The 13,339-nt window shown below is 44.1% G+C and overlaps 1 protein-coding gene across 11 annotated transcripts in view; it reads left to right on the top strand.

Moving 5' to 3' along the window:
* Positions 1 to 13,339, top strand: part of nrxn3a (neurexin 3a) — a 188,885-nt gene that overhangs the window by 138,826 nt on the left and 36,720 nt on the right. For all 11 annotated transcript variants that reach the window (XR_012597206.1, XR_012597205.1, XM_074659992.1 and 8 more), the window contains one exon: positions 1,505 to 1,624. Coding sequence is in view for 9 of the 11 variants with exons in the window: in XM_074659992.1 (XP_074516093.1) it covers positions 1,505 to 1,624 (120 nt within the window). In the remaining 2 variants the exon portion in view is untranslated. The remainder of the gene's footprint in view (positions 1 to 1,504; positions 1,625 to 13,339) is intronic.

Raw genomic sequence — 13,339 nt, 5'->3', positions numbered from 1 at the left:
GATTATGGAGTCGGCAATACACTGTACTGTCACTAGATGGTGATACCGCGCTGTGGCAAATATTTAACAGAGAAGGATCAGCAGACGTAACATGAATGAGCTTTCTGCTGGTGTCACATCATACATCAAATCCTGAACCAGATCAGTGGATCACTGTATGTTTCAAAATTCAATCCACTCCTCTGACTCATCATCGGTTCATTTGGTTCTGAACAGCTCCTTTAACGGAGCAGCTTGCATCAGTTTACCAGGTAAGTCTCCATTCAACACATTGACCTGACTTAGAGTTAGATGAGGTCATGCAGACTAACAATTGTGAAGATTTATGTGCATTAAAGCAGATATATTTAGAAATTTCACATAAGTACTGTTGTAAAAGCAGACTGAGTAGGGATTTCTGGCACAACTTCACCTACTTCCAAGGTGCATGGAGAAGGGAAAAGGTCCGAAGAGGTAAAACTACAGCAACACTTGTAGCATGCAGAACAACGTTATTGTTTTAAAGGTCCCATATTGTACTAATTTTCAGGTTCATACTTGTATTTTGTGTTTCTACTAGAACATGTTTACATGCTGTAATGTTCAAAAAAACCTTTGTTTTCCTCATACTGTCTGCCTGAATATACCTGTATTCACGCTCTGTCTGAAACGCTCCGTTTTAGTGCATTTCAACGGAATGCAACGCAATTGCATTGCTAGGCAACAGTTTGGGTCCATGTTTACTTCCTGTCAGATGATGTTATTTACATACACTACAACAGGAAATAAACTGGGACACATGTAGAATGTTTATGTTTAAAACCGTGTAATGGTCTCTATATAGTATATTTGTGACATCACAAATGGACAGAAATACTAACGCACAATTTCTGAATACGGGCTGTGTGTATTTCTCCATATATTGAGTGTTTTGATAGTCTAACAGTATTTGTATGGCACTTAATTCTGCTTTATAATATAAAAGACGTGAAAATCTCACTTTTTACAATATGGGACCTTCAACATGTTTCGGCTTGTATGGCCTTCATCAGGGGTCATCATTAAACACATCACAAATAGCATTTAAATAGGGTAGGTATGGAGCAGAAAACAATTTGAAACATATAAAAGACAACCAATCATATACATCCACCCACATAGTCAATGGGGCACACAGAGATGGGCTGTTGGATATATAGTCATGTGGCTTCAGGCCAAATCACATTCCTAAACTGGCAGAGATGTGAGGGGAGGGGCCAATAAAGGACATGGGTGACACCATATTTGGTCCATATACATAAGTCCATTTTTTTGGAATAAAGTGTTTTCAAAGTATACCACACCAAACAGCACATTTTGGGTTAAGACCTCCTATAAGTCTGAGTGCTACCCCTTATATTTGTATGGTATTACACCCAGTTGTGTGTGTGTGTGTGTGTGTGTGTGTGTGTGTGTGTGTGTGTGTGTGCGTGCGTGTGTGCGTGCGTGTGGGTGTGTGATTCTGGGAATGGCTGGATTTCCACAGGTCCCAGCACCACCTGTCAGGAGGACTCATGTGCCAACATGGGTATTTGTATCCAGCAATGGGAGAACTACACCTGTGACTGCTCCATGACGTCCTACACTGGCACTCAGTGCAATGACCGTGAGTACTGATCTCACTATTACTGATCTCACTATACATCTGCAGTGACCTGTGGATATTTACCCCCATCTACAGTATATAATCCACAAATTCCTACAATGACACAACATGCAAACAGATGCTTACAGTTCTGTGTGTGATTTGATTGTGCGTGTGATGTGAAAGGTAAGTGATGGCTGTCACACATGTCTGAGAGTTTCATCAGTGGTTACTGTGCTTGGAAGCACGTGTACCAGTGAGTACGCCTTTCACACTGAGTCACCACCTTTCTGTAGCAAAACTATTACAATGTGATAGAATGTCTGTCCAAGGATGGACTATTATAAACCTGATCACTGGCTGTTCACCAATTCTCAACGCCTTTGAACTTTTAAGGCAAATTGTGATTCATCGCATACAACAGCTGTTTCAACTATCAAAATCAATGGATTCAAAGAATGTCACATGATCCACATCACATGAAGGTTTCAGGGTCTTGAAGCTGTTCTGGTGGTAGGGGTAATGGCTCCTCTTTTGGAAATTGATCATACTAAGGGGCAGCGTACAGACGAATATAGAGATGTAGTATCTTCTTCCAACAACTCATTAGCTCAATATAGTCCATGTGCCAGTGGGCTGGTCATGCCACTTTGGAGGGACCATGTCCCATAGGGATTTTTTTGAAGGTCTATATCATTAGTGTTGGAAAATGCATGATAGCAATGCAGCAATGATAACTTTTCTATGTGCTATCATCCTTTTTTCATCCTTCCATCATCAAATTTGTCCATCTTTTTTCACCATTTTACACATAGATCCAGTATAAAAGAGGGTAACCAACACACAATATCATGAAGTCATATATCATTGTAAAGCTTAGACTATATTCTATCCAACGGTCACATTGTCATGACACTCAGGTCAAGAGAATTTGACCTTTGACCTCTAATGCTGCAATGGGGCAAATTCTGAATGCCACTGCAAATGCCCTTATAACTAGCTTGATACTGATTTGATGTGCCCATGGATAGCAGCATAAGATAAAGAGCACAAAAAGAGCTTTAAGATGATATTATATGAATGACAACAATAACAACATTTCTTATCAGAATAAACAAAACTTTGTGCAGTTTGTATCTGATAGAATGTTCAGAGCTTCGCATTGGATTCTGTTATTGGGGCAGTTTGTAAATGGCTTTCTAAGCAGCAGAAACACAAAATAATACAAAAATTCAAAAAACTGTACTAAGAAATTAATTCTCGGCCAGGTTTATCCATTATTTTATATTTTCCCACTCTTACCTCATTGTCAATATAAACATGTTGCAACTGATGAGGCCCCGATTCAGTAGCAATGGGTTATATTCCAGGTGAAATGTGCAAATGATGTTCACTTTTTCATAAAGGCATGAAACTTGGTACGCTTGCACAGTTTGGGGCCCTGAACATTTTCAGATATGGAGCCATCGCAAAAACGCCTCGGCCATTTTACTTTCCACCATAACCATATTATGTATTTCGCATCATATCTCCTGAACCAAACATGATGACACAGAAAAGGTGATGTCTACCCCTATGTTTTACAAGTGTTTGGATTGATTCAGAAAATGCAATTACGCCAAATTCACACCAGACAGTGGCAAAGTGCGAGCCCCCGCAGCTTTCCATTGATATTGCATGGCAACTCGCCACAGGCCCCACTTCGCCATTGCTCTGGTGCGAATTTGGCATTAGGAAAAGGTTCTAAGAAAGACAATTCCTTTGACTTCCTGTTTCCTTCTCACACCCGGGCCACACTGGATGCAACTGTTGTGTCTCTCACATGTGTGGTGACCACACCCACAGCGTTGATGCTACTCCGCTGCTGCTGTCAGCCCTTTCTTTCTATATAGAGTTTGCCTTTCGTAATGGCCATTTCATTTCATTTCATTATAATGATAATAAGAATGCACAATTAAAAGCCGGTACTCTATTAACTTATGGAGTCGTGCAAATCCCTGCATTTTCCTGCAAAGATTTCAGAATAAAAGCATTGTGTTAACAAATGAAGAAATTCTGTCCACATGAGAAAAAAAAATGCTGGATGGCTTTTAATTTGTAACGGAAACAGGAAATGAGCTGACTTCATAGGGTGGCTGGGCTCAGCCTTAGAGATAGGGTGAGGAGCTCAGACATCAGGAGGGAGCTCGAATTAGAGCCGCTGCTCCTTCGCGTCGAGAGGGACCAGCTGAGGTGGTTCGGGCATCTGATCAGGATGCCTCCTGGACGCCTCCCTTTGGAGGTTTTCTGGGCACGTCCAACTGGTAAGAGGCCCCGGGGTAGACCCAGAACCCACTGGAGGGATTATATATCTGGTCTGGTCTGGGAACGCCTCGGGGTCCCCCAGGGAGAGCTGGAAAACGTTGCTGAGGAGAGGGACGTCGGGAATTCCCTGCTTAGCTTGCTGCTTCCGCGACCCGGTCCCGAATAAGCGGAAGAAAATGGATGGATGATTGGAAGATATCAAACAAACCTTTGTATGAGGATACTTTGCTGCAGTAAACTACCTGTATCTTCCAGGGTTACTTGATTAACTATAGCAATAAATGTCTCATTAGCAGGCCCATTGCCTGGTCAATGATCCCACTTCAAATGAATGCAGGTTATTTAGAGAGGCTGGGGAAAATACCGCCTGTTCAACAGTCAGCTAAATAAAAAATAGCACCTTAAATTCACTTGATTTTTTTTTTGTATTATCATTAGTAGCCATAGTGGTTGTTGTTTAACTTCATGATTATTATTACTATTAAGTACGTTACTATTAATTTGAGCTTTTAGCCCGTTCAGGGCGGGTGGGAGGAGATGCTGGGTATGGTCAAACAAACACAGGACTTTCACGCAGATGACCGCTGTTCGGGTCCCGTGTGAAACCAAGTCAACTTTGACTTATTTTACCATTCTTTTGTTACGTAACTTACGTACTTAACGCCTAACCCAGCACTTTTGTTGCCTAAACCTAACCAAGTAATATTGTTGCATAAGTAAACCTAAAAACCAAAACCTACATTGGAAGTTTATTACCTCCGCCAAGGCCGAAGGCCTAGGAAGGAGGTTATGTTTTCACCGCCGTTGGTTTGTTGGTTTGTTGGTTTGTTGGTTTGTTGGTTTGTTGGTTTGTCCGTTTGGGTGATTACTTCAAAAGTCCGTGATAGATTTGAATGTAATTTTTTGGAGGGCTGGGGTGTGGCACAATAAACAATCCATACGATTTTGGTGGTGATCCGGATCATGATCTGGCTTCGGGATTTTTTTTAATAACTCAGCTCAGCCTGTGCTTTAACACCACAGGCTTTAAGACATGCGCAGTGTAACTGATGACGCGTTCATGACGCATCACCCTGCCTCTTTCCTTCTGCCTGCAGAGAGAGACAGAGAGAGAGTGGGGGGTGGATGGAGGCAGAGACAACTGTAGATTCTGCGTTTTTCGACAATAAACTCGGTGAAATTACAGTTGAGTTCGACCAAAGCACACTTGGTGATTGTTGGAAAGAGTAACGAAGATGGTTTAGGTGAGTTTTATTTTTTTTCAGTCCAGTTTGAATGAAGTGTTTTAAGATGCTCCGCTATGTACCCCTGATCTCAACATAAACAAAAATACACGTGGATGATGGCGCAAGCTGAACGGAGAGGGGCAATCATACTCGGGCAGCTTGGCGGAGGTCTGCGCTCTCCGAGTGCCATTCTAGTTTTGAAAAGGGACTGTATGCATGTAACGAGAGGAAACTTTACATTTCCTGTGAACATGGAAGTTTATTTTGAAAAGACACTACGCGTGTAACAAGGAGGAAACTGACACGCCAACCCTGACATGTCGAAAACTGACCCTAGAGGTGGTACCTAGAGCATCATAGTTTGAAGCATAGGGCCACTGACCAAGAGGCGGTATTTGAAGAGTTGGGAATGAGATATGACCTTCTACCAGCAACATTTGTCATTTTAACAGCCAAAACCAACAGTCAATGCCTGATAAAAAGGAGAGGCTACTACTTGAATGTTTACGCTGCTCTTTGCTAATAAGCGTTAATAAGTTAACAAATCAATGTATTTTGCCTATCCGGGTTTCATCATTTGAGCACCAAAATGTTAGATGCTAGAATTCAATACAGGGATGAACATTTGGAATAAACTGGTCAGTGTGGGGGTTTTACATGAGGTCTTACAGGTATTCACTGGGCATTGATGGGGGTGAGCCATCTGGTCACATGTGAGCAGGCTGGCAGGCAATCAGAGCAATCAGCGGGGTGACAGGAGTCAATTTTCCCCTTCACTGGTCTTTATATTTGCCCTGCTGCGTACTAGATCATTCCCATCGATCCCTCAACCTCCACTCCCCTACCCCGACCATCAGCACCAAGTGTATGCCGTGAAGCTTGTGTCTTTATGCACAGCAGCCCCAACTTTAGTCCTGGCCTAGCTCTCCAGCCACTCCTCTCTGGATGTCAAGAGTGTCAGGATAGTAGTAGTTAGAAAAAGTGCACAAGATAAAGCCCTTTTATTGCTCTCAGCTTTGTGTTCCTTCCCTGGGTAGTGCAGATAGGTGAGGTTGGAGAAGGAGAGGCTGATGTTTTTTTCTCTGTGTAATGCAGAAGGGGAATGAGCTGTGTTAATACACCGTTAGTTGATAAGTGGAGGATAATGTGTTTGTTGACCTTCACCTTGCCCTTCTGCGTTTTATGTAAGCTTTGCACCTCACTGTTCCGCCTTGCATAAATCGAGTTGTAAAAAAGCAAGACAACAAGAAATAAAGAGTGAGGGGCGGGGGAAATGGGTTCTGGTTCTTCCGTAGGTGGGAAAAACAGCCATGCATCACACTGGACAGGTCATTTGAACAGTGCAATGCTGCATCTGAGTGTTCCTGAGATTAGGGAGGGTAATAATTTCTGAGGACCATGCTTTATGTTAATGTGACAGGCCTCGCTGTATATTTCTGCTGAGGCACCGTCTTTGTGGTGCTTAATTTTCCATTAATGGAACTGTTGTGTTAGTATCAACAGCCACCTCAGAGATTTAGACCAGCCCTGAATGAACTCGTTTTTTTTTTTTTTTTATCACAGTCAACCTCTGATTATTTCTCATGTGTGTAGACATAACCAAGGACATTCCAGACAAAACAACGTTCTTCACCGAAAACAAATTCAAGTTGTGGAATGATTTTTGACAGTGAAAGTTAACTTTTATACGGCTTTTTCCTGGAAGGTTAAAGCCGAAGTAGGCAAGTTTTCAAGCAAATATGATTTAAAAAAGTTATTTTTATAAAACGGTCGCTATATCGTGACAATAGTACATGAAACAGGTAACCTGAAAAAAATCATGTGCCTCTGTGTCCTCCGGTGCTCCTAACGGAATCTGCAAGATTTCACAGACCGGAGGAAAACAAGCAGTAAGAGCTGATCTGAGGTCTGCTGTCCAGCTGCCGTCTATGAGAGCCGGCCGTCAATCACTGGACCAAACGGTCAAACTAGGCAGTGCTGATCAAATATGAATCAATATTCTGTTACGTTAATGCCTATTTCTCTCCTCAGATGTTTTCAGAATCATTTTGTAGTGCACGGTTTAGCTGTAAAATTAGAACGTTTTTGACGCCGCCGCCATTGTGAAATCTGGTGAAGGGACGCCAAATTCCGGTCACATGGTTTTTTAAAGCCTGAAAACAGAGCCATGAGGAGGAGCAGAAGTCTAGTTATCTCTCAGAACACTTGAATTACAATATGCTGAAAGGTTATTATGGAATCTTTGCCCAATGATGCCAAAAATATACTGCCTACTAAATCTGGTACAATACATCTGAGATTAACTTTTTTTTTTGTACATGGTCTCTTACAAATAAATTAAACTAACTGTAATTGGTTCATATTGGTTCTGTTCCAAGACAGCGGATCTAGGTACCTCTTTGCAGCTGAAAATTAAAAGAAAAGCTGCATTTTTTTGTACTAGATATTCTACCAATTACATTTGTCATATCACAGTGTGTGCACCTCTTTCACTGGCAGCCCCCACTTTCTCAAAAACCCAGATGTTCAGCTAACTACTTGAACTACTTAAACAATTTAAACCAGCTAAAGATTAGAATAATTAGACATTACACATTGTCCTCTAAGGCACAATGAAAATGTAATAGAAATCATAAATGACTGAAGTAACTCCCAGAGCGCATTGTGCCTCATTCACCGGGATCACAGCGAGGCAGAGCCAGGCCTCCATGGTTCAGTGGCCCAATCAATTTTTACAGCTCTTGTTTGGATAACCCCTGTGCTTCTGTTTGCCAGAGACACTGTGGTGATGAATCACAGAGGCCATGTGGGTAATATGAGAGCACCACGACCAGAAAGTTGCAACAGAGTTTCAGCAGCAGATAGGGTGATAGTAATGAGGTGGTTTCTCTTGTAATCTTTCAGTATGAGTGACAGGCAATTTCCTTTTATAAATCCCAAATCAACTTAGACATTTACGCACATGGATCAGCTTCATATACTCTACATGCCCACATTCAACCATAAATGGTCAATGCAAAGCACCTCATGAATGTTTCTGCATTACATTGAGCCTGTCGATCAATGGTTCCAGAGGAAGACCAAGAAAAGGAATTTTTCTGATACAGAAATTGACCGGACCGGAGCGTCCGCCAAATGAATAACTTGATTCAAGGCCGTGGGCCGTGTGATGTCTCCAGCCACGGTTGGGTCCCCTCGTGTATGGGTGGGACTCGCGGCTTTTGCGTGGAAGAATCGAGATGATCTCCTGGGAGCCCCCATCGCTGCAGAGGGACTCTTTGGGTCAATTTCATCTGTTTAAACACTTAAGAGGAGGAGAACTCGCAGCTCAGTCGTCTTTTGCCTCTCGCCCAGCCAGAAGTGAAACAACGTGACGACCGCTTCCACTTCACGAGATGTCCCGGCCCGAGACGCCCCGGCATCGTCCTCCCCGTGCGGATCCGGCTGAGCGGAGAGGCATTTGCGTCAACAAGTTCCTGCTTCGAGTAAAACAACAGTGCAGAAAATGACTAGGGAGGGTGTGTGAAAATATACCTCACCCGGTCAAGCGGTTCTGAATAATATTAAAGACAAGCTGTCTGAGGTGAAACATTCAAGGACCTCGGAGTCAGTTCAGTGTATTTCACTCGTTACTCCTCGTTTTTTTGCAGTGATTTCACAGATCGACATGCACAAATCATTCCAAGAATTGTCTGTGTGAGGTCTGAAAATATTACCTCGAGGAGAAACACTGTTCAGGTCAGCTTGACCCAGGGGGAAGAGAATACTGTCGTGTCTGTTTTCCCCTCATCTATCTCTTCACGGGTGAATGGAGGTACAGCACAATGCCGCTGGGTCTACGACTGCATGCACGGCCGAGCCAGATGAGTTCACGGACCTCATCCCGGGCTCGGTCATTTGGGTGTTGTTCCTGGCTGATCTCAACACGAGAGATGGGAGTAATGGATCACAGTGACGTGACATCAGGCCCCATTAGCGGCTCTGCCCTTTCCATGTCGGCCCCCAATGGGCCAGTCTTCAGTTTATGGAGGGCTTGGTGGTGGAAAGGGCCAAGATAAGATATCACAGCTGTGAGTGGATTGGATGGACAGGGAACTGAGACTGGGATATTCTCTCCTTTTGAAGCCTTTGGAGGTGGATTTATCTTCTCTGGAGTAGATACATTTCCTCTCAGCAGAGGTCCAGGCCTTATTAGAGAAACAGGCTGTGTCTGTCTGCACGACAGACAGAGGTTTTTTTTACTCTGCGTACTTCCTGGTTCCAAAGAAGATGGGAGACTTCAGAACCATTTTGGATCTTCACGGCCCGCAAGACCTTCCATATGCTGACCATCGGTGACAGTGTTGACTGTCATGCAGGTGCTAGGGTTCATGGCAGCTGCTCACCCAGTGGCTCCTGCAGAGGTGGTTTGCCAGCCTTTGCTTGGATGCCAAGAAGCACAAGCAACGTTTGGTTACCATTCCCCCCTCAGTAGAGGACGAACTACACTACTGGGTGTACCCACAACACCTGTTGAAGGGGACACCGCTGGGACGAGTGACCTCCTGCGTCACGGACACATCCCTGACGGGATGATGGAAAGATTGGAATTGCTCTACAAACTTTACATTAGAGAGAACAGGAGAGGAACCTCACTTACAGTCAACCGCCTCTTTATCACAGATGATTTCGAAGGCTGGTGTAGTAGATGTATGGAGGGTCAAACATCCCCAGGTTAGGCAGTACACATGGGGTAAGGTGTGGGACGGGAATGTGAGCGCAGCCAGGCTGGATAGGGTTTACATATCACACAGTGTGTTCCAATCCACGTACTTCCGGAAGTGCACTTCAATGTAGTGCACTGTGTGCACTCTGTTCTTACTTGAGTAGTGCGCAAATTTCAACGGGGTAGGGTCGTCTCAAATCGAATACTCTGCGGCGCGATTACCGGAAATGACGATCGCAACATTTCACCGCGGCTCGCTACCCACCAAAATATCTTCTTCTTCTTCTTCTGGGTTTTACGGCAGCTGGCATCCTTTGTGTTGCACTGCTGCCTCCTTCAGGTTTTACCCGTCCACTACCCGCCAAAATATCTGCCTGCTTTGTTGATCAAGAATACAGAGAAAATGAAAGCAAAATGGAACTAACGTTTCCAACGTCGTCGCCTACGCCTACAATGTGTCCTCCTGTTGGCTGAAATGCACCAGTATGTTTACGTACTGTATTGTTTTATTCTGTTATCTACGTGGCCTATAGACATCTGCAAGGCACGTTGTTCAGCATAGCAAAAGCTCCTGCATCATCTGCCGCCATTTTCACATGTTTGAATAGTGGTCATGGTCCCGTCCCTTCCGCTACGTAGCCAAGATGGCGACAATTGAGTGTGAAAAGTGTCCAGCGTTCCACACTCAACGATTTGACCGTTTTGAGTACAACATCCGGGTACTTCGAGTGCACTGCATTTTGCCATACTTCACAGTGTGAACGCACTTATGCACTCAAAATAGTAAGTGTAAGTACAGAAGTACGTGGATTGGAACACACTCACAGGGTTTTAGTAACAGGCTACTGAACAGTCACATTCACCCAGCAGGTTTCACTGACCATCACTTAGTCACTTTAGATTTTTATATCTCACCAACCACTAAAGGCAGCTCATACTGGCACCTTAATGTTAAGCTGCTTCAGGACAGCGATTTCTGTGAGATATTTGCGATGTTCTGGGGAATCTGGAGACAAAGGAAAAAAGAGTCCTTAAGTCAGTGGTGGGCACATATACAAGTGTTGTGAATTCTCTCATGCTGTCAAAATTGCAGCCACTGTTGGACAGGATAACCTAATCACAATCAATCCCCTGCCTGCTGGACAACTACAGTCAGGTGTGCCTCAAGCCACTGAAACCAATCATCCCCCTCCCCCTGATTGCCAATTGCAGTCAGGTGTGTTTCACAACTCTATATAAGGCCCTCAGCAGAACTGCAGATCTCTCTGCTGCTCCATCCAACCCGCATGCTATGCCACCCTGTGAATGTAAGCCTGTTATTTTCATTGATGTTAATTTGCATTCCCTTGTTTTCAAGCTGTTTATTCATTATAATTCAGAACAGCTCGTGATCGTTCATTTTATTACTTGGTATTTAATTTATATTACTAATTTGGTTTATGTACTTTTTGCGCTGCAGAAACCATGGTTTGGATGGAAATAAACCACTTAAACTGCTTTCATCATCAGATCTCTTTAATTTGAGAACCCTTAAGCGGTTGGCTCAGTTCCAGAACCCAAGAAAGTTTTAATAACGACTTTTCTGTCAACAGTATATACAAGTCATTCCGCAGTGAGAGTTAAAAGAATCATTCAGGATTTAGAAAAATAAATCAGGGATTTGGAAAACAGTCTATCCACTCACAACAGCACAGACAGTCACGAGTCAAAGGGTCTCTGGTCAGGTCACGATTCAACAGCGTGACCTGACACGAGACATGGATGCTCCCACCGCCTTCTTCTTTAACCTGGAGAACCCGTCTCTCAGACCAAACAGATGGTCTGTCTCCGTCTCCCTGATGGTACAATGACAACTGACCTGGCTGAGATGAGACAACGTGCCGAAGAGTTCTACAGCAGCCCTCTTCAGGATGGAGGACTGTAACAGAGAGTGTGTGGATGTGCTGCTGCAGGGGCTTCCTCAGCTGGGCACCGAGGACAGAGCTATCCTCGATTCCAACATCTCCCTGGAGGAGCCCACTGCTTCTGTGGGACAGATGGCTCCTGGTAGAGCTCCTGGACTGGACGGATTGCCTGTAGACTTTTATAAGCACTTCTGGAAGTTTTTGGGAGTTGACCTGTGGGAGGTGCTGCAGGTGTGCTCTCAGACACGCCTGTTATCTGCATTCTGTCGGCTTGCAGTTCTTTCACTTTTACCCAAAAAAGGAGATTTGGCTCTTCTTAAGAACTGGAGACCATTAGCTTTGTTATGCACAGACTACAAACTTATTTCAAAAGTACTCGCCAACAGGTCAAAAAACTTTCTGGAATTAATAATCCACAGAGACCAGTCATACTGTGTACCGGACAGATCCATCATGGATAATCTTTCTCTAATGACAGACTTGCATGATATTTGTAAATTGTACAATATTGATGTTGGAATCGTATCATTAGATCAGGATAAAGCATTTGACAGGGTTGACCATGGTTTTCTTTTTTCCACTTCAAGAGCTTTTGGTTTTGGAGAAGGTTTGGTGGTGTCTGCTTATGCTGATGATATTAATGTGCTTGTCAGAGACCAGAGGGATGTGGAGCTCCTGGGTAGTAGTTTGGACTTGTATGAAAGGGCGTCTTCAGCAAAGGTGAACTTGGAGAAAAGTGAAGCGTTGCGGGTTGGGCAGTGGGCAACAAGGAAACACCAAAGATAACAGGAAACCTCAGCTGGAGAAGGCAGAGCATGAAAATTCGGGGTGTTTTTTTTCTGTGAACAGAGGAATTTCAGAGGAAAAACTGGGGGTTGCTATGGAGAGAGTGCGTGCTAGACTGTCTAAATGGAAATGGCTGCTACCTCAGCTTTCCTATAGGGGGAGGGTCCTGATCGTCAATAACTTGGTTGCCTCGACCCTTTGGCACAGACTGATAGTTTTACCTCCACCACGGGGCCTGATTGAAGGAATTCAGAGAGCAGTTGTGGATTTCTTCTGGTCAAGACACCACTGGCTGAGATCAGCAATACTGTACCTGCCGGTACAGGAGGGAGGACAGGGCCTGGTAAACATCGTATCACGCATCACAGTTTTCAGGCTGCAGACAGGTCAGAGACTGCTTTACGTTTTGGCCTGCCATGGATTGACAATGCCTATGTGCTGCTGAGGAGGGCTGGACGCCTTGGGTATGACAAATACCTATTCCTGCTCAGCCCAAGTCCATCGATTTGACTGGTGTGACACCTTTTTACCAGTCTGTTTTAAAGGCGTGGCAGGTTTTAACGTTCCGTCGAAAAGCCGTGATGACACCAGGGATGTGGCTCTTTGAGGAGCCGCTGTTTGGAAACAGTTTCCGTCACCTCTCAGGTCCTGTCCTGTGTCAGCATGAGATCCATGTCTTTCCTTCCCTGGCTGTCTCTCCTGCTATGGGACAGTGGCAAGATGAGGAGGACATCCTGAGTTGGGAGTCTTTGAAACTCTGGGGGAAAAAAAGCAGCTTATCAGGTTATCCGCTCAGGTTGTTTGCGGTCCC

Source organism: Sebastes fasciatus, chromosome 15 (assembly GCF_043250625.1).
Source record: "Sebastes fasciatus isolate fSebFas1 chromosome 15, fSebFas1.pri, whole genome shotgun sequence".
Taxonomy (NCBI): domain Eukaryota; kingdom Metazoa; phylum Chordata; class Actinopteri; order Perciformes; family Sebastidae; genus Sebastes; species Sebastes fasciatus.
The sequence above is the reverse complement of the archived record's forward strand: the minus strand, read 5'-3'. Positions and strand labels throughout refer to the sequence as shown.